The 19,438-nt window shown below is 46.4% G+C and overlaps 1 protein-coding gene across 3 annotated transcripts in view; it reads right to left on the reverse strand.

Moving 5' to 3' along the window:
* Nucleotides 1-19,438, reverse strand: part of HTR4 (5-hydroxytryptamine receptor 4) — a 172,858-nt gene that overhangs the window by 141,674 nt on the left and 11,746 nt on the right. For all 3 annotated transcript variants that reach the window (XR_007134651.1, XM_047778991.1, XM_047778990.1), the window contains exon 2: nucleotides 13,743-13,815. Coding sequence is in view for 2 of the 3 variants with exons in the window: in XM_047778991.1 (XP_047634947.1) it covers nucleotides 13,743-13,768 (26 nt within the window). In the remaining variant the exon portion in view is untranslated. The remainder of the gene's footprint in view (nucleotides 1-13,742; nucleotides 13,816-19,438) is intronic.

A 19,438-nucleotide genomic window follows, 5' to 3' on the forward strand; every position in this document is an offset into this window, starting at 1 on the left:
GTTAATAATACTTGCCCTGTTTTGCAGGATGTGAAAGCACATTGTAAACTTTAAAATACCATGTGAATAAACTATTACTAGAAGGCCCTCTCACGAGCCAGAACTCTTAGACTTTTCTGCAACCACAACCAACCAGACATACTGTGGACAGTCGGTGACCACTCGTCAATCCACAAATGTGTATGCAAGCAGTCCTAAAACCCACTTGTAAAAGGGAAATGTTTGCCGGTGAAGTCAGCGAGGTGGTCAGGAGAGATGAAAATACTGAGAAAAAAGAAGCGGTAGGAAATGATGGGGCGTAAATGAGAGGAGGAACGCTGGACAGAGTGGAAAGGCAAGAGAAATGAGAACCGTGGAGACAGGTGACCGGGATGCAAGATGACCAGCCAGTAACACAACGTCCAAGAGCAAGAGGAGGAGTGGAAAAGGCAGCAGCGCACAGGAAAAGGTGACAGAGCAGACAGGCCTCCGTCGTTCTTAAACAAGAATTATCTGCCTGGGAAACCCAGGGACTGAGATGGAAAGGGGTTCTGTGCTCCCCAGGGGCTTTCAAGGCGGTAGGAAAGAATGGGCCCCCTGAAGCTGTCTTAAGGCAAGCCGTCCAGCCCAGCGAACCTGTTCCCTGGTGGCAGATACAGATGCCATCTTCTCTGCGGGGAGAGTCAGGGACGGCAGCTGCACGAACAAACAACTAGCAAGTTGGGCGAGAGCACAGACAATGAGAGGAAGAGTAAAGGGACAAGGGCGAGCTCAACAGTTTGTAAAAGAAAACCTATTGCCAGACCTGACTATTAAAATATTGCATAATTTGACACAACCCCACCGGGGCTGCTTTGCCCCACTGAAATACGTGATAATCTGGACTGAACTGAAGGTTAAGTCTAATTTAACCCCTGACCTCGACCTACTAAGAAAGAGGACTGGAATTTCCAAGCAGAAGCAGGTGTCTACTTTCCAGGACACCACAGTGGGTGGGGATTCTGAGACATAGGAGAGGCTGCAACTCTCCGAGGGTCTCTGCTGGCCCACAGTTACGCTGGCGTTCCAGGTCCTCGGCCGTTCTCAGTCTCTCCTGAGGCTGGGGAGATCATACAGGTAACGCAGCAAAGGACCTCCGGGTAGAGGTGAAGAAGAACGCGCGGAAAGCGAGGCAAAGAGAAACAGCCCACTGAGCGGGGCAGCAGCTCCCCTGGGGAGCTGACCACAGAGCCCCGGACTCCCCTCCCTGGAGCAACACAGTTTCCTTCGCAGGTCTGCCCATCGGCACTGTGACCCAGGGACCCAAGGCACTGTCGAGAAAGCACTTGGCATAGTATTTGGACCAAAGAAAGCGTCAGGAACGCAACGTTGTGGTAGTAGAGACAGGAGAAACAACAGAATGAATCGTAAGAGCTGAAGTCGTGGTAGAAGCTGCAGAAGGAAGGAGCAATGGTGGTTTGATGCCAGCATCAGCCACGCACTGCTGTGGTCCAGCGGTCCGGACGAACCTGCAGTGCAGGAGTCAGGGGTTGGAGCTCAGGAGCCAGACCTCTTGACTTGACCCTTGAATCTACCACATACGAGCTGTGTGGCCACGGGCAAGTTAACTAATCTAAGTCTCACATGACTACCTATACAATGCAGACGATGGAGCACCCTCCACAGAACTATTAGACGGGGCTAACGAGAAAGTATTGAGAAAGTACTCAGCACAGCACCTTCATTCCTGAGTGCTGGCTCCCTGGTAGCTGGACATAACAGGGGTGGTGGGGCGAGGGCAGCACCAGGAAGGCGTCTACCCAGGTACAGGATGCAAAACAAAGGGAGCACTGACCCCTGGAGGGGGTCATCTGTGAAAAGCCCACAGGACAGGCCCTGTCACCTTTAAAGAGGGAACTGGAATTTTCACCCTCCCATCTCCTCTCCAAATCTCACAGCCCGAGACTCCCTAATTGCAAATGAAATTCAGTGGCTGGGGCGGGGCGGCGGGGGTCGGGGGGGGGGGGGGGGGGGTTGGGGCGGGGGGGGGGCGGTGAAGGTGGAGGCTGTTGAGATCTACTGGGCGCAAACCCGCCTAGGACAGGACTTCAGTGAGGACGCGACAGCGCCTAAAGAGCTGTAGAGTGAAACCTGAGGGCCTTCTCAATTTTAGTGAGATTCCTCCCACACTGGAACACACCAGACAGCCTGCTACACACGGGCCACAAGACATCTAGCAGGAGGGGTAGACAGAGAAATAAGTCATTGCAACCAACTCGGACAGTGACAAACAGTACTGTTGTGGGTCTAGAGAAGGTGAGTTTGAACTTGAGGTGTGACTAGGGCGTGGACAAAAGCCAGGGGTTGGGCCTGATGAAAGACAGCGACAGAAGGGTGGCTGGGCACTGCGCGGCAACACCGATCGGGGGTGGGTCAGCCGCAGTCGAAAACAGAGTCTGGAGAGGACACCAGTCCCTCAGCAAAGAAACGGTGACGTCTAATGACAGAAACGACAGGAGGGAAGGAGAGGGTTGCAGAGTCAAGGTTACATAACTCTAAAGCAAACAGTGCTAAAATTAAGCTGGTGTAAAAAGGTTACTAGTTATTTTCTTCACAGAGTAAAACCTCATCGGTTCCACATAACTGGATAGAGGTATGTCACAATTAATCCAATATGAATTACAAAATTTTAAAAAATATGACTAACTGCTTAGGGTTTTGTGTTTTTTTGGTTTTGTTTTGTTTTGTTTTTGTTTTTGTTTTTGTTTTTTGACTAGATGAGATATTTTAAATACCTTTCAACTTTCCTGCTTTTAATCAGCAGCATCAATGTTCCTGCAAACAATTAAAGGGAGGTTCTCAGAAGCAGGTTTTTTCCTGAAGTGGACTGGACCTTTCTCTTAAGATTCTATTTCTGCAAATACGCTTCCCGGGACCCCAAAGCGGATCTGCAGCCAGAGCCGAGTCCTCTTTCGTAAGTGCAGGAAGTCATCACCCTGACCTCAGGCTGACTGCCCAGAGCACGGGTCTGAGAGGCCTAAAAAACCTCTCAACGCCCTGGAAGACCGGCTGTTAACTCCCCCCCCCCCCCCAACTACGAGCATGCTCGCCCATCAATGATCAACCACAGAAAAGGACACAGTCAGAGTTACAACGAGAAATCTGCCCCATTTTCCTGATTCTCTCGACTCGGTGGGGCAACTCAACTTCCTTTCAAAACGTCTGCCAGGGATGCAAGGATAAGATTCAGCTGAATCCCAGGACAAGCCACCGAAACGTTCCTTGCAGGGAGGGGGTGTTATCTTACCCTCTCTTAAAGCACTACACGGGCTGAAATCCAGTTATCACAACCTGTCTCAATCTCACACTAGTCAATGCACGACTACGTTCCAAATGCTCCCGCAGTGCTTACATCAGAACCCCATGAGTCCTACGTAATTTATCTACCATGAAATGTATTAGACTCAATTCCACAATCGCACTGACTAGAAATGGAAGCACAAAGGAAATACTTCATATTTCCAGATTACCTAAAGACATACAGCAAGTGGCTTGCTCCCCTAAGCTTTCTGAGTTTAGAAATTCAGTAGGGTCACACACATCCTATTTATGCAAACCTTCCTTGTTACTTGTAAGTTAGAGAATAAAATAATCCCTAGAGTCTCAAAAAGGAAGGAGTTTCATAGAAAGGCAGTCTCTTTGATATTAACAACTGGAGAGCTACGTTCAATTTTCCCCTTGTCTAGAAGATCAGCAGAGCTTTTGGGGTCAATTTCTACTCTAGTCAATCCATCGTGTATCAGCTGGGATCAGAATCTTTCCCAAAACAGTCCCCTCTGAGTTCCGCACCACTGCAGCCCACGTTCCATCAGAGGTTTCTCCGCAGTGCGTCTCCGAGTTTCCCCGTCTCCATCAGCTCCAAGCCTGTGCTCTGTTCTCTCCGGACACCCTCTCCTCCCTGGTCACTCTCAACACTTCCTCTTCTTTCTCAGGCACCTGGTCCCCTGCGACCACGAACTCCATGTCCTAACTTCCTCCAGAACCTGTCTCTCCTTCTATCCCTGCTACCTCCATCTTAGTTCTGGTTCTTACCCACTGTACTCTAGACAAGTGTAACAGCCTCCTGAGTCCCTGGGCCCCTAACCCCTGTCACCCCGTGTAGCTCAGTCTGCATTCAGAGGCATCCTCCCCAGATACCTGCCATGACTCCTCCCTCTTCTGCGCAGGTGGAACACATTTCAAGACCTTCCGCATCTAATCTTCTTCATCGACGAAGGAAAACAATAGTTTCTGAAAGCTGATAAGTTGTCTTTTTTTCATATTTAAAAAGCAACTTTGTAGCTCTATATTATGTACACATATACTTTTTCTGAAATTCACCTTTTGAGGGTTTATACTGTAACAAATCTACGTGATGAATAACAGCGACATCTGGAATAAGGTGAGGCTAAAAATGTCAGTTACACGGTTGCTAGTGCGACCTTACAGTCGATATGCATCTGTATCTGTTATGCAAAAGGCACGAGAGCACTGAACCTTTGAGGATGAGTACTTTGTATAGTACTTCTGCAAGCACTGAAACGAATGAAGCTATTATAAGTTAAGGAGCAAGTGAGTGGGAAGAGGAGAATGGAAAAAAAAAAGATTATTCTTACAGTTCTTTAGAAATGCAAATAAGCACACTGCCTGAACATCATTACCTGACGGATAAAATGGCAATCACTTAACAAGTATTTATTTAGAAACCTGTTCCAATTCCTTAATTGAAAAAAGTTCTTTAATTCAACACAACCCTATTTGCTAAATGGTAATAAAACAAATTTCCAGGGAGAAAAAAGCAGGTACTAAGTGTTGTAATATGGTTATAAAAGTGGAGATGATTCTTACCACTGTTTTCAAAATTTAAGTGATAAAATAAAAAGCCTTTAAGGGTGTGGCAGGCGGACTGAAGCCTCTGACCAACTGGACCCTGTGGCTGCAGAAGGCAAGGTAATGGCTCTTTGTAGACAATAGGATCAGGTAAACTGGACAGTCCCCAGCCTCCCCACAGGCACTTAAGTCAATTTTTAAAAACCTAGACAGGTTTGTACCTGGCCTTTCGTGTGGGAACCCAAGTTTAAGAATGCAGAGCAACACACATTCTACAACACAGAAATCCTTGCAAACTGTGAAACTCAGACTCTGACATGAGGCAAACTTGGGTGAAAACACTGGTTCCACCTCCCACCAGAAATGTGGCTTTGGAGGATGGCACTCACCTCGATCGGAGGATGAGTCTAGAAACTACATTCTCCACACTTCCTTGCCAGCTGGCCTCTGTTTATATTCTCCAAAAAGGAAGTTCGGAGTGGAAAATTAGACAACGAAAGGGGAAAAGAACCATTTTCTCCAGCATTCTCTGCAGGTCTCATCAAGAGTCAGAGAGGCAGCCAATGATTCCTCAGGCAGCACATGTGGTGGCAGCAGGGCTTGCAACAAACCCCTGGTTAACGTCCCCTTCTTCCTGCCCTTCCAGGGAGCTTTGGGACCAGTTCCCTGCATTAAGCCCCCCCTTTGCTTGAAAGTCATTAAATAGCTTCTATTTTTCTCAACTGGACATTGACAGAGACAGAAGCAGAGAGGTGTTTGTCTCTGAACTAAGACCCTCAGTCAAGGAAGGCACCGCATATAAAGAGAAGATGGCTTTCTTGAATGGAGCACAAAACTGAGTCAGAAAGACAAAGGATTTAATCCCAGATCCTCCAATTCCCAAAGAGGAATGGGTCCATACTGATGGAAACTGCAGAGTGAAAAGAAAACAGGGCTGAATAAGAAGAGCAGCGGTTTCATCCCAATTATGCCACTTATGAGCCCCAACGGTGAAGGGCTTCTGTCACCTTTGGGAGCCTCAGTTTCCTCGACAGAGAATGGGCACAATCAGGGAGAGAGAGTCAAAAAATTTAACGAGTGATTAACAAGGTCAGCCAACTAAATGGGCACTGAATTTAAGCAATCAAGAAACTTGTAGCATGCAGTAATTAATTAGCAGTCCTAAGGGTAATAAAAACCTATGTCTCATGACCACTGCGTCCAATGAAGACAGCACGAACCATTTGTCTCATACATACATGTGTGAGATACTAAGTTAAGGGTATTCCCTATATTACTTATAATCCTTACAAAACCCCCATTTTTCAGATGCCAAAACTAAAGGCTCTGAGAGATGAAATAATTAGTTCAAGGTCTTGTATCTAGTGAGTGGGAAAGCCAAGACTTGAAACTGTATCACTCTGTTTCTCAAAACGCCATTCTGCCAGCTTCTGGTGGTGCTGCCAGGTGAAGCCACTGCGGTACATGCATCCTTTGGAAGCTATATAGTGTGACATCAAGTAGAAGATTGCTAGCCTAGCGCCACAATCACAACCAGTCAATTTCACACATTGCAAAAGACCATTTGTTTGTGTTTTGCTTTTTTTTTTAGGGCCACACCCACAGCATATGGAAGTTCCCAGGCTAGGGGTCGAATCGGAGCTGCAGCTGCCAGCCTATGCCACAGCCACAGAAACGCCAGATCCGAGTCACATCTGCGACCTACACCACAGCTCAGGGCAACACTGGATCCTTAACCCACGGAGCGGGGCCAGAGATCGAACCTGCGTTCTCATGGATACTAGTCGAATTTGTTTCCACTGAGCCATGGTGGGAACTTCAAAAAGACCCTTGTTTCAGGAATGTAAATGTCACTTGCCCCCTTAAGGCCCCTGTGACCCCATGAAGAAAGGGGTTTCCACCACAGGGCAAGTTCCAGTTCGCAGTTACTGTGCTCCTGATCTGTTCACGAGACTAAGTGAACAGTCACCACTGTATCAAGCAATGAAGTTGAGTATTATTCTCATTATTCTCATTTCTGAAGCAACATAAAAATAACCCTAACTTTTAAATGGTACCCACTCGCTTTCTCCCCTAAATGCTAACGCATGGCAGTTTCAAAACCTGAAGAGAGATTTCCTGCAAAACATTTCACTGCTTTAAAGTTGCACATGTTCACAGCTATGATTGCCAGGTTACAAACATGAATTAACTACACTTCCAAGTCAATTACACACTGTTAAGTCTTTAGGGCTGACAACTTGTACACACTGATTTTAAACTCTAGGAGTTATTTCAAGACTTTACAATATTTAGCATCAAAAATTCCAACTTCATCCTGAGACTCTAGTGAAATATAAGTACTGTCACCAGTACTAATAATCAAACCAGAAATCAATGCCCTTCTTTTAAAAATTGCTCTTTTCCAGTTAATTTCATTTCTTGCTTTGAAGTGAGGAACTACAACTAGCGCCATGACAGAATTAACGCAAGCAGGTAATGAGAGTCGACCCTTGAACAGCTTGGAGGTTGGGGGCACAGACCCTCCGAGCAGTCAAGCATCTGTGTATCACTTATAGTCAGCCTTTGCTACCCATAGTTCTGCATCCACGGATACAACCAACCTCGGACCATGTAGCAGCGCAGCAGTTACTATTAAAAAGCCCCTATGTTTATAACTGGATCCATGTGACTCAACTGTATCTCAAAGCTGGATGTTCATCTCTCTTATGGTTTTAATTAATGTTGTGCACACAGCAGGTGACTGCATTCATATTGTGTATATATTTTATATTTTAAAGTATTCAGCTTTTAGTATTTACTCAGATTTTCTGTGTTTTACACAAAAGCTTGCCATTTTGGTCTGTTCACGGCGCCAAGCCCTATCCAAGAACAAAGAAACAAAGATTCTCCCTTGGAGAAGTGGTTTCTTTTTGGATTCTTTTCTTCCTCTTTTTTTTCTTTTTTTCCTTCATTCCTTAAAGTGGCTTACAAAAATAAACAATATGAGATACAGTTAAGAAAGCAAACGAAAGAAGATGAAGTGAAAAAAAGAGTTGGAAAAATAAAGACCTAGTAATTGCCCAGAGGTGGTCTACGCCTGCAAGCAGGAGGTATAAATGTGGCTCCAACTTTCCTAGAAACCCTAGCAAAAGCAGGAAAATGCTGCCATTTGTATAGGACGCCTTTTGGGTGCTAACGAGAACCATTAATTAGAAACCACAGCAGTTATTCTGTAAGGGAGAGACAGAGGTTTACCCAGGGTGTTCTTCCTCGAGACAGTCAGTGCCGCAGGAAAGCCTGTTGGGGTAGGAGAGGCGTCAAGGCTAGGAGGAAGCCACAGCCAAAAAGAATCAAACTTTCTCTTCACTCAGAGTCTGAGGTCTTGATCTTGAGAAATCTTCCAAGACAAGTTTGTGTATATTTGACTTTTCCTCCTCTTATTATCCCCTGCCTGGATCCTGTACTTTTTGGAACTAGAAATTGATAGGAAAAAAAATTCTTAGAAAGCATACAGTGCTTATGTGTAACATACGCAGGAAGAGAAGGACAGAGCCCTAGGTCGCCTTTAGGGATCACGCTTGAGCCAAGGAGAACCATATGTCAATGGGAAGAACCTGGTAGTTACACAAACCGAAAGGCCTGAGTCATCTCTGAAGTCAGGCAGTAAGAGCTTCAGAGCTGCATTAAGAAGCCTTGTGGACTCAGGCACCACTGGGCTCGCTGCCCAGACACAGGCCAATGGCATCCTCAGAAAGGATCTGCTGCAAACGCGACCAAAGCCACCGCCCCCATCCTCCTTTCTCAGTCCCTCAAAAAGGAGGCAGCTAAGTCTCCTCGGGAGCCCCGACAACAAGCAGATCGACCAAAACATGACACCAGGTGGGTGTCGTCCTGTCTGGGAAGAGGCCACTACGACGTTTGTGAGACCCTATTTACCGAAGGACAGCCAGGAAGCTGTCTCTCTAACCAGGGCCTGAGTCACTGCTGGCTCTTCATCAGGAGTCAGTCCACATCAGCGGCTCTCTGCGATGAAAGCTCTTCAGGGAAAAAGGCTTGTACTGCTTCTCCCATTTCTAAAATCCAGACCTAGCAGTTCTCTCCTTTGAGTCCTACCTCTTAGTTCACGGAGAGTAGAGCTCAGGGCACTGCTCGCTCGCCGGGTCCTCCTGTCACTGTGTTCAGTTCCACGTGTGTGGGATGGCCTTCTAGGGCGAGATCCCGGCAACAGGCACTTGGGTGAACTCTGTCTAGCACGTCACTCCACCCAACTAACGAAGGGACCCTCACTTGTTATTTACCAGCGGAGCAACACTAGTTAAATACCGCAGATAAATCTAACTGCTACAAAACAAATGGAGTTAGACCCTAATATCTTTGGCTACCCATCCTCAAGTCCCCCTTCCTCAACAGCACCAGCTTCTCTGGAGGACGGAACTCTCCCGCATTGCCTGTCTCCTTCCGGAGTGATGCCTACCTCCTACTATGAAAGGGGGCCGGGTAACTGGCGTGGCCAATCAGATGTCTGCCTCTGCCTCCGCAGTAGCTTACGGGAAGAGCAAATGGGTGGCCACTCTCCGTGAGGAGAGGTCTACTGACCAAGTTAGTTTCTGACACTCGCAGCCAACACCACTGGCCGCTTTACAACTGCAAGGATCACGCTGAAAGAGCAAACTCAATTAAATGAAAGTACACCAACAAAAAATGAAATAGCCAGGATGGCCTGACAAAATACATTCCAGCGGGATATTTTATTTAGCCCTCAGTGTCAGCTAGGAACTCTCTATTTCTTGGTATCCGGGGAAAGTGGCTGGAATCTGTCAATTCTCTAGCCCAAATCTGCCTCTCAGGTTTCTGAAACTTCCTCCGGCATTTCTGCGCTTCTCCCATCCTGTGCCTTTTGGGTGTGCATTCTCTAAATGACATCGACCCAGGCTGGAAGGCTGCAGGGCCTCTCACCAGCTCGCTCGCTCGCTCTCTCTCTCTCTCTCTCTCTCACACTCACACACACACACACACACACACACACGCCTGGGGTACAGGAGGAGGCAGTGCGGTTTGATGACCCCGAGTGCGTTTTACTTTAGTCTCTGCACATTGTAAAAGGGGCCTCCCAGGATTGTTTTAAAAATTAAACGGGAGTTCCCGTCGTGGTGCAGAGGTTAATGAATCCGACTAGGAACCATGAGGTTGCGGGTTCGGTCCCTGCCCTTGCTCAGTGGGTTAAGGATCCGGCGTTGCCGTGAGCTGTGGTGTAGGTTGCAGACGCGGCTCGGATCCCGCGTTGCTGTGGCTCTGGCGTAGGCCGGTGGCTACAGCTCCGATTCGACCCCTAGCCCGGGAACCTCCATATGCTGTGGGAGCGGCCCAAAGAAATAGCAAAAAAAGACAAAAAATAAATAAATAAAATAAAAATTAAACGGGATAATACACGTTAAGTTTATAGCCCATGATGACCTCACGCACAGTAGACATTCCACACTCAATTCCCAGCCACCTGGAAAATTTTACTGGAGAACCCGGGGCTGGGAGAGGTCTCTACACACAGCATGCACATTCATAACACAAACAAAGGCAAAGATGCGACCCCACCCTCTCCGTGTCTTACAGCCACCAAGCCACCAGATGCTTCCCCTTCTGCCCAGCGGGACCCAGACCCTCCTCTGATCGCCCCTTCTCCTACCTTCTCTCTCCTCTGTTCACTCATCTTGCTGTCTTCAGAGCAAGTTAAAGAATTCCTCCCTGTGCCAGGGACCCAGGGCCTTAGGATCTCTCTCTATACGGGCACTTTACCAAGTGAAGACATGTCCTGACTACAAAAAGAAATTCTGGCTCCTACTCTTCAAATGATCCAACTTACTTTATCTATTTATACCTAGAACATAGGTTTCAGCATCCTAGTCATCTGCATGGTACCCCCATGTGATTTTTTTCACATTTGTTTATCAATGAATATTTTCATTTACTTATTTATTTTTTTATTTTTTAGGTCCGCACCCGCAGCACATGGAGGTTCCCAGGCTAGCGGTGGAATCGGAGCTACAGCTGCTGGCCTACGCCACAGCCACAGCAACGCAAGATCCAAGCCATTGTCTGTGACCCACGAATCACGGTAACACTGGCTCCTTGACCCACTGAGCGAGGCCAGGGAACGAACCCGCAACCTCATGGTTCTTAGATTCGTTGCTGCTGCACCACGATGGGCGTTCCTGTAATGAATGTTTTTAAGGTGCATACTACTTTCCTTTTTTTCCAGTGTTATTGAGGTATAACTGGCATACGGCACCGTTTAAGTTTAAGGTACATAGCATAATGAGCTGACTTCTTATACACATCAGACATATCTATATAGTTTTATATAGATATAGGTAGGTAGATATCATTAAATGATTACCACACTAAGTTTAGTGAACATCTATCGTCTCATGTAGACACTTAATAAAAGAAATAGACAAAAATACTTTTCCTTATAATGAGAGCTCTTCGGATTTACTCTCTCAACAAGGATGAAGGCGGTTAAAAGATGCAAACTCTCAAAGTAAGTACAAAATGGAAAATACAGTTAATACTGCTCTATAATATTTTTCTTTAAACATAGCTTTTACCTTTTTTTTCTTTCTTTTTTTTTTTTTTTGTTGTTGTTGTTGTTGTTGTTGTTGCTATTTCTTGGGCCGCTCCACGGCATATGGAGGTTCCCAGGCTAGGGGTTGAATCGGAGCTGTAGCCACCGGCCTACGCCAGAGCCACAGCAACGCGGGATCCAAGCTGCATCTGCAACCTACACCACAGCTCACGGCAACGCCGGATCCTTAACCCACTGAGCAAGGGCAGGGACCGAACCCGCAACCTCATGGTTCCTAGTCGGATTCGTTAACCACTGCGCCACGACAGGAACTCCGCTTTTACTTTTAAATTTTGAATAAATGGGAGTTCCTGTCATGGCGCAGCATAAACGAATTTGACTAGGAACCATGAGGTTGCGGGTTCGATCCCTGGCCTCGCTCAGTGGGTTAAGGATCTGGTGCTGCTGTGGTTGTGGTGTAGGCTGACGGCCACAGCTCCGATTAGACCCCTAGCCTGGGAACCTCCAGATGCCATGGGTGTGGCCCTAAAAAGACCAAAAAAAAAAAAAATTAAGTAAATGTTTTTTGTAAAAAAGTAAATTAAGTAAATGAATAATAACTATTCATTTTAAAATGAAGCAGATGTTCACATACCACCTAAAACCATCACGCATGACTCGTGATGTATGCATCACAACGGAGTAAATAAACGAAGGTGGGCTGAGAAGGAAATGGGGGCAAGGCCATGGCATTTACCCACTACCAGTACTGTGGGCACAGGGGGAGTGGGTGAGGATGGGCACACGCTGATGGGATGAGGTTAGAAATCAGACAGAGAGGAAGGTCCAGCGACAGGAGCCTGAGGATTGCTGTCACCCGTACCCCGCGTTACAGGCCCACGGCAGCGGGGAGAACAGCTAACGTGCATTTAATGAACTGTATCCAGCTATTCGAATCTGATTCTGCTATAAATAAATGCCAAAAGCTAGAAATGTGAGGAGTCACACTACTTGATTATCCAGAAAGAAGTGCATTTTAACAAATGATCCAGTTTAATACAGTGTAGGAAACCTACAACAATTTTGATAAACTTAACACCGCTCACTCTGCTCATGTTGGCCTTTTAATGAGTAAAAATGCAAGACATTCTCTAGATTCCACTATGCTTTCTCTGTGCAAATAACGTCTCAAGCTTTTAGAGGAAAATTACACATAGCCCCAGCCTAAAAATCTGCGTCAAAGTCCTAAGACTCGGCACCAAGTCAGTGTGTTGGGTAAATGACGAAGTCCGCGATGCTTCCGCTGGGAGGATGAGATGATGTGCTGCCGGGTGTGGGTGTCTGTGCACACCTGCGCCCTGAAACACCGCCCCATGTGAGCGGCACGTGGCACGGTGACTAGCTGATCAAACTCTCCTTCGCAAAGAGCCACCATGTGCACGGATGAGCCATGAGACACGGTCCGCCCTTAAGGAAGCCCTGGTTGGGTGACAGCACGTCTCTGCAACTCCGGTCACATACCACTAGGACCTCTGTCAAGGTATGCGACAGCTCCCTTTTGGCACAGCGTCCTCCCGCGTCAAACACAGGGGCACAGTGCCCTGATCTATCCCTGAAATGTGCTTGTCTACAGATGCCAGGTGAAGGAAAACTGCTCCCGTGACGTGACGGCACCAAGAGTGTGTTTTTGAGGCTGTCTTCCAGCTGTTGCTCTCCACTGATGGTCACGATGTCCTCAGCCTCACATACCAACTCCTAACACTGAGGCCTTCTTGAACACCATCCTCTCCACGCTACCTGGTTGTGCCGAGCACAGTGCACAAGGCTTTAAAGAAAAAAAACCTTCCCTAGGAGCCATCATGTTATTTGACCTCCAAGGGTTGCAGGGAACGATAGGAAATGCCTCCCCCCCAAAAAAAGACTCAGCTTATGTAACCATACCATGCAACCATTATGTCACATAATCTAATGACCTGGGTGATCAGAGAACTGGCCAACCAGAACCTACCACAAAAGCTATGTCAGTGCATATCTGAAGTTGAGATGTTCAGGTAAAATTCTTCACCCCCATTTAAACATATCTTCTCTTTTCCTATTTCAGATATAAGTATCTATTTTGATGGAACGGCATCTCCCGTAATGCATACTTTTAGTCTAGGCATCTGGAATCATTTACGGCCATATTATATTTAGCATCTGAGCAGAAATGAAAACAATTAATAATCAAACAGCACCACACTTGTGATTATATATGAAATGTTGGAGAAAACCCAGGTCGATCAGCTTTGCACCTCCACAACAACAGGCTTTTCAGAGGCCTGAGAGTTCAAAGGACCACAATTTCCAGCAGCACATGCACAGCAGTGTCACATACCTCCCATTAGCATCAAGTTCGTCCATTACAGGAACCAGGCATGGGTGAGATGGGTTTCAGTGCCCAGGGGGTACTACAATAGAGAAGGAAAGAGGAGGTTAGGCAAGAAGGTAATGCAGAACAATAAAAAGCCCATTAAGGAAAAAAAATGCATTGTTTCCTATTAAACAGGACTTTTTTTTTGGGGGGGGGGCACACGCTTTTTGTGTTTTTAGTGCTGCATCTGTGGCATATGTAGGTTCCCAGGCTAGGGGTCGAATCAGAGCTGCAGCTGCTGGCCTACACCACAGCCAGAGCAATGCGGGATCCTGGCCACGTCTGTGAACTACACCACAGCTCGTGGCAACGCCAGATCCTTAACCCACTGAGCGAGGCCATCGACCAAATCCACGTCCTCATGGAGCTAGTCAGGTTCGTTAATGACTGAGCCACGACGGGAACTCTAATAGGACTTTTACAGATGATCAAAAAGGTATTCAATAAACAATACTACAGCAAAAAGCTACCTGAACCTGTCACTGGCCCAGAGATGCCCACGGGAGCCCATGCCAACCTGAGAGGTTGTCAAGAACAAACTTGGAAGAGCACAGAGAGATCTACGTCCTTTCCAGCTCTGGCGGCCTGTCATTATTTTCCTGGCTTCCCGGCACATATGTTTGGTTCGCCCTGACCAAGGAATCCAAGGGCCGAGGCTGCGTTTCGGGTTCTGTTACGTAGACAGATTTATAATTTACCCTCGTTGAAATTTAGGTGGAAAACCAGCAGACAGAATTACGGAATATCCGAGAAGGAGAAGTGAGAAGGAGAAAGGAATGTGCTTAGGGAAACCCCCAAAGAAACAGACAGAGCTCTGCCCCGACATTCTCTGATTCACCGTGTTTTGGAACAAATGTGGTGAAAAACACAGGACTTCTTCCGAAAAGTGACCAGCACAGCCGATGAAGAGCACAGACTTGGTAGAGAGGACTGAGGGCCTGCGCGTTAAAGGGCGCAGGTGGTTTGAAAGGCTGACTCGCCTCCAGTGGCCAGGTCTTAGCCCGGAGGCGTAGAGTGGCCTCGAGGAATCGTGGGCTCCCTAGAAAGTGGGTGAGTATGCCTGTGCACATGTATTTTTTTTTTTTCTAGGAAGATGGTTCTCAAGAGTTTACTAGACTCTCAAAGTGATAAATGATGATCCACGCTTAAAAACAAATTTAAAACTCTTCATAGGAAACAAGATGGTGACTGGCAAGGTAGGATTTTAACCACGACAACACGGTTACCTATTTTCACCAGCTTGGGACTAAAGAGGATTTCAGATTAAACTCTTCATTTCCCACTCCAACACCACAACCTGCTCCTCCCTCGTGCTCTCCACCATCTCCGTAAATGGCTCTACCTTTTACCGAGTGACACAGACCAAACAACACATTTTTCTTACATTCTACAACCAAAACATCAGTCCACTCACTCCTTCCACTTTGAAAATGATTCCTCAGGAGGTTCCTGTCATGGTCAGGAGGTTATGAACCTGACTAGGATCCATGAGGACTCAGGTTTGATCCCTGGCCTCACTCAGTGGGTTAAGGGTCCCGCGTTGCTGTGAGCCGTGCTGTAGGTTGCAGACGAGGTTCAGAGCTGGCATGGCTGTGGCTGTGGTGTAGGCTGGGGGCTGCAGCTTCGATTAGACCCCTAGCCTGGGAACCTCCATATGTCGTGAGAGTGGCCCTAAAAAGCAAAAGGAAGGAAGGAACGAAGGAAGGAAAGGAAAGAAAGAAAGGAGGGAGAGAGGGAGGGAAGGAGGGAAGGAAGGAAGGGGAAGGGAAGGGAAGGAAAGGGAAAAAGAGAAAAGAAAAGAATTCCTCAATCTGACCTTTTTTCATCACTTCCAAAACAAGCACCTGATGCAAGCCACAGGTCTCCTAACTTTCCTAACTGGTCTCCTGCTGGATCCACTACCTCCTCTTCTCCCCACAGGAGCCAGAACAGTATTAAAATGTAAGTCAGATCATTTCTTGAGTGCACACAATTCTAGTGGCCTCCTGTCACACTTGGAATGAAATCCAAACTCTGTATCACCATCTGGCCCCGGCTCCTCCCCTGTCTCACTCAAGCATGCCCCGCGCCTTTTCCACAACCTCTTAAGTAAAATTTCAGACCCCATTTTCAGAAAGTTTCTATCCTTTGTATCCATTCTATTTGTTTCTTCCCAGCACACACATTATATATACTCTTTTGCTTCTTTAGTCTTTATTTCTCTCACTAGAATATGTTTCAAGAAGGCATAGTTATATCTTGAGCACCATTACAACCGCAGTGCCTAGAAAAATGCCTAACATGTTGTATTTTTTTCAAAAATATTTCTTGAGTCAACTAAGTAGTTAATTTGTTTTGCAAATGAGGAAACTGAGGCTTGAGACTTTGTGACTTTCCCTCTGGGAGGTAGTGTATAAATCACTCCAGAATACAATATTGCAATTTTTACAGGTATCAAAAACCAGTTCGTCTTATTTATTTACCCTTTACTAAGAGTGAACAAGTGCCAAATCCTGTCCTTTTCCTGATCCTCCAACCTCTGCGTCTTTATCTCTATCGTTAGATGAAGAGACAAAGGGTCAAAGAGGTTAGGTGACCTGACAAAGTCACCTACCAGCATGTAACCAAACTGGGAACTAAATTCAGGTCTGTGAATTTCAGAAGTCGAGCTTTGTCTTGCATCATCCTTGCCATCCTATCACACTTCACCCCACTGTAAACAAGGGGATCTCCTCATCAAAGGGCTTTCGTGCTATACTGGTCATTTATTTCCTGGTTCGCTGAGCACAGGGCCTTGCTTTTCCTTCCTGGAACCCCTCCCCTGCTCAATCCCAGTGATAAGCATGTGACCAGGACTGGCCAATCAGAATAGTCCATTCTCTGGCCACATGGATTCACTAACTCACCAGCTAGACTGGAAAAGCTAGCCCTGGGGTTTTTGCTAGAAAGAGTGTCTTTTCCCTGATGGTGCTAAACTGATAGATTTTCAATTTAAAGCTGCTGGTGGCCATCAGTGCCACTTTGTGGGGAGAGCTTGTCTGAGAATGAAGCGAATACCCAAAGGAAAAGAGAGTTTTGACACAGAGAATGCTGTGTCCCGATGACATAATTTGAGGCTTAAGGTCTAGCAGCCTCTTAAGATGGTTTTATACTTGAACTTCCCAATTACATGAGCCAACAAATTCTTTTTTTCCCTCCTTAAGCCAGTTTGAGTTGGGCTCCAACCATTCTCTAAAACCAAAAGAATCTTCAGTTACATACAGTAAAATCAGTATTGTGCTTGTATAGAGATTAGAAGGAAGAAAGCTGAAACTAAGAGAACCAGTTAAGAGCTAGCTAAAGTTCATCTCACTGAGACTACATTTGAAAATGTTGTAACGTGGAAACATCTACCTACCCACAGCAATGTACACTGTTGTACTTTGCTCAGGGAAATTCAGTGACCAAATGCAAAACAACTGTCACTGAACAAGCCAATGAGAACATGCGTTTTGTTAGAGATAAAAGAACTGCAACAAAAGAGAAGCAGGTGATCAGTTCCTATCTTGAATGGGTTATCAATTCTAGGCCACTCTTCCCTGCCGCGCTCTCCCAGGTATCTAATCAGAGTCCTGACTGTAGGGACACCCCACTTTGGGAAGGCTGAGCAGAGGGAGGGGCTGTGCAAGGAACCATGCTTCTATCTTGTGTCCTTACACCTCTGACTCTTTAACAAAACACCGCCTAGTTAATTAAAAGCATAGTCAATAGAGAGCATTTCCTATACTCAGATATAAGCTCTGCCACTTCTAAAAGTCCTTTTTTTTTTTTTTTTTTGGTCTTTCTGTCTTTTTCCAGGGCCTCACCCGCGGCATATGGGGGTTCCCAGGCCAGGGGTCTAATTGGAGCTGTAGCTGCCGGCCTGCGCCAGAGCCACAGCAACGCCCAATCCAAGTCACATCCGCGACCCATAACACAGCTCATGGCAATGCTGGACCCCTAACCCACTGAGTGAGGCCAGGGATCAAACCCGCAACCTCACGATTCCTAATCAGATTTGTTAACCACTGAGCCACTACGGGAACTCCTAAAAAGTTCTAATTTAAAATTCAATTAGATCCTGTATGCCTGTGACATACGTGCATATGTGTGTGCATGTGTTTTAATGACAGTCATGCTTTATCCCTGTCTCCTTCAGAGAAACAGTCCAAGATCATCAGAACTGGAAAAACAGCACAGCAAGTGCTGGGAAAGGGGTGGAAAAGGGAGCCAGACAAACCCTTCTACCAAGGGAGGTACAAATGAAGGTCTCAGTATCCTCTCGGAAAAAGGCAGGCTCAAGCCCCTCATGATCTGAAACACTTTATCTGTCACAAAACTAAGCTACAGCAACAAACACCTCCATCGGATTCCTTGGAGCTTCTTCTCCTTGTTGGATATGTTGAGACTGATCTTTCCCTAAAATGGGAGGAGGAGGAGGAAGAGGTAAAAATCTGTATGCCACTAAATGCTGATTCTAACCCTTGCTTGTCTAGTTTACAGATTTTAAATAACTAAAGGGCAACTCCATCAGGTAAGTACACCCCATCTTTACCCTGGTTCTTTTACCCAGAATACGCTGAAGGATTGCTGCGGAACCCTTGTGAACGGTTAACACAAAGTGTGTAGTTGCATCTCTATTATGAGAAGTGTGAGCACAGGGCTCACCTGTAAACAGTCCCCACTGGACTACTGGAGTGAAATATACATGTAGTTTGGTACAGTGCCAACATCTGCCAGCCTAGAACTATGTCATAACCTCAGCTTGCTCTGCTGCGCTTGGGGGTTTTTCCTTTGGTTTTGGCTGCACAGACGGATATTCGTGCCTAACTGTGCATGGGTTGACCGTGCTTCTTTACAGAGTATGCCGGCAAGGGTTAAATGTCTACATCAAGGGGCATATTCCAATACCTTTGTTTTGGACAAGTGTCAGGAATAAGTAAAACATTATTTAATTGCCAAATTGAGGGTGGGAGCTTGGCACAATGGAAGGCACACTGACCCAGGAGCCACCCAGCCCCGGACCTGCTCCTCACTCTTCCCGTCCTTCAGCAAGTCTGTGTGTCAGTCTGGGTCTCCACCGTCCCACCTGGAGAGTCATGTGGACCAGAGAGAGAGTACTGGGCAAGGTGAGTAAAGGGAGGCCTTTCAAACAATTACAACTTCTTGGAAGTTAAAGGAAATTTTGAAGAGGCGAGCTGCTTACCACTGGAGGCATTTAGGCAGCATGTGGATAACTATTTAAGGACGTCTAAATGAGAGATGTGATTTTGGTGCCTGATAGGGTTTCCTCCAATGTTAAAACCGTAGGACTATCTATAATAATCCATCTTAGTTCTGCTTCTCAAACCCTCAGCAAAAGACCAAGTGTCTTGAATATTTTCCAATTTTAAAAAATGCACGCTCAATTCACATACACTGTCTCAAACAGGCTCCAACTACTGCGTACAATCAAAGACATTTGTGAGCAAGTGGGATTAAGAGAAGAGCAATGTGTCATTAACTCAGGCCAGAATTTTGTTAAGAGTTAGCTGTCAGCTGCTGTTGTTGACCTCATCACCTCACTGCCCTCCCTCTCAGCCATAGGTACCAAAACACCCAACCTCACTGGGAGCCAAGACACAAGCATCCCCCCAAATCGTCTTCTGCATCCCTTGGTGATC

This window comes from Phacochoerus africanus, chromosome 4 (genome assembly GCF_016906955.1).
Source record: "Phacochoerus africanus isolate WHEZ1 chromosome 4, ROS_Pafr_v1, whole genome shotgun sequence".
In the NCBI taxonomy this organism is placed as follows: Eukaryota; Metazoa; Chordata; class Mammalia; order Artiodactyla; family Suidae; genus Phacochoerus; species Phacochoerus africanus.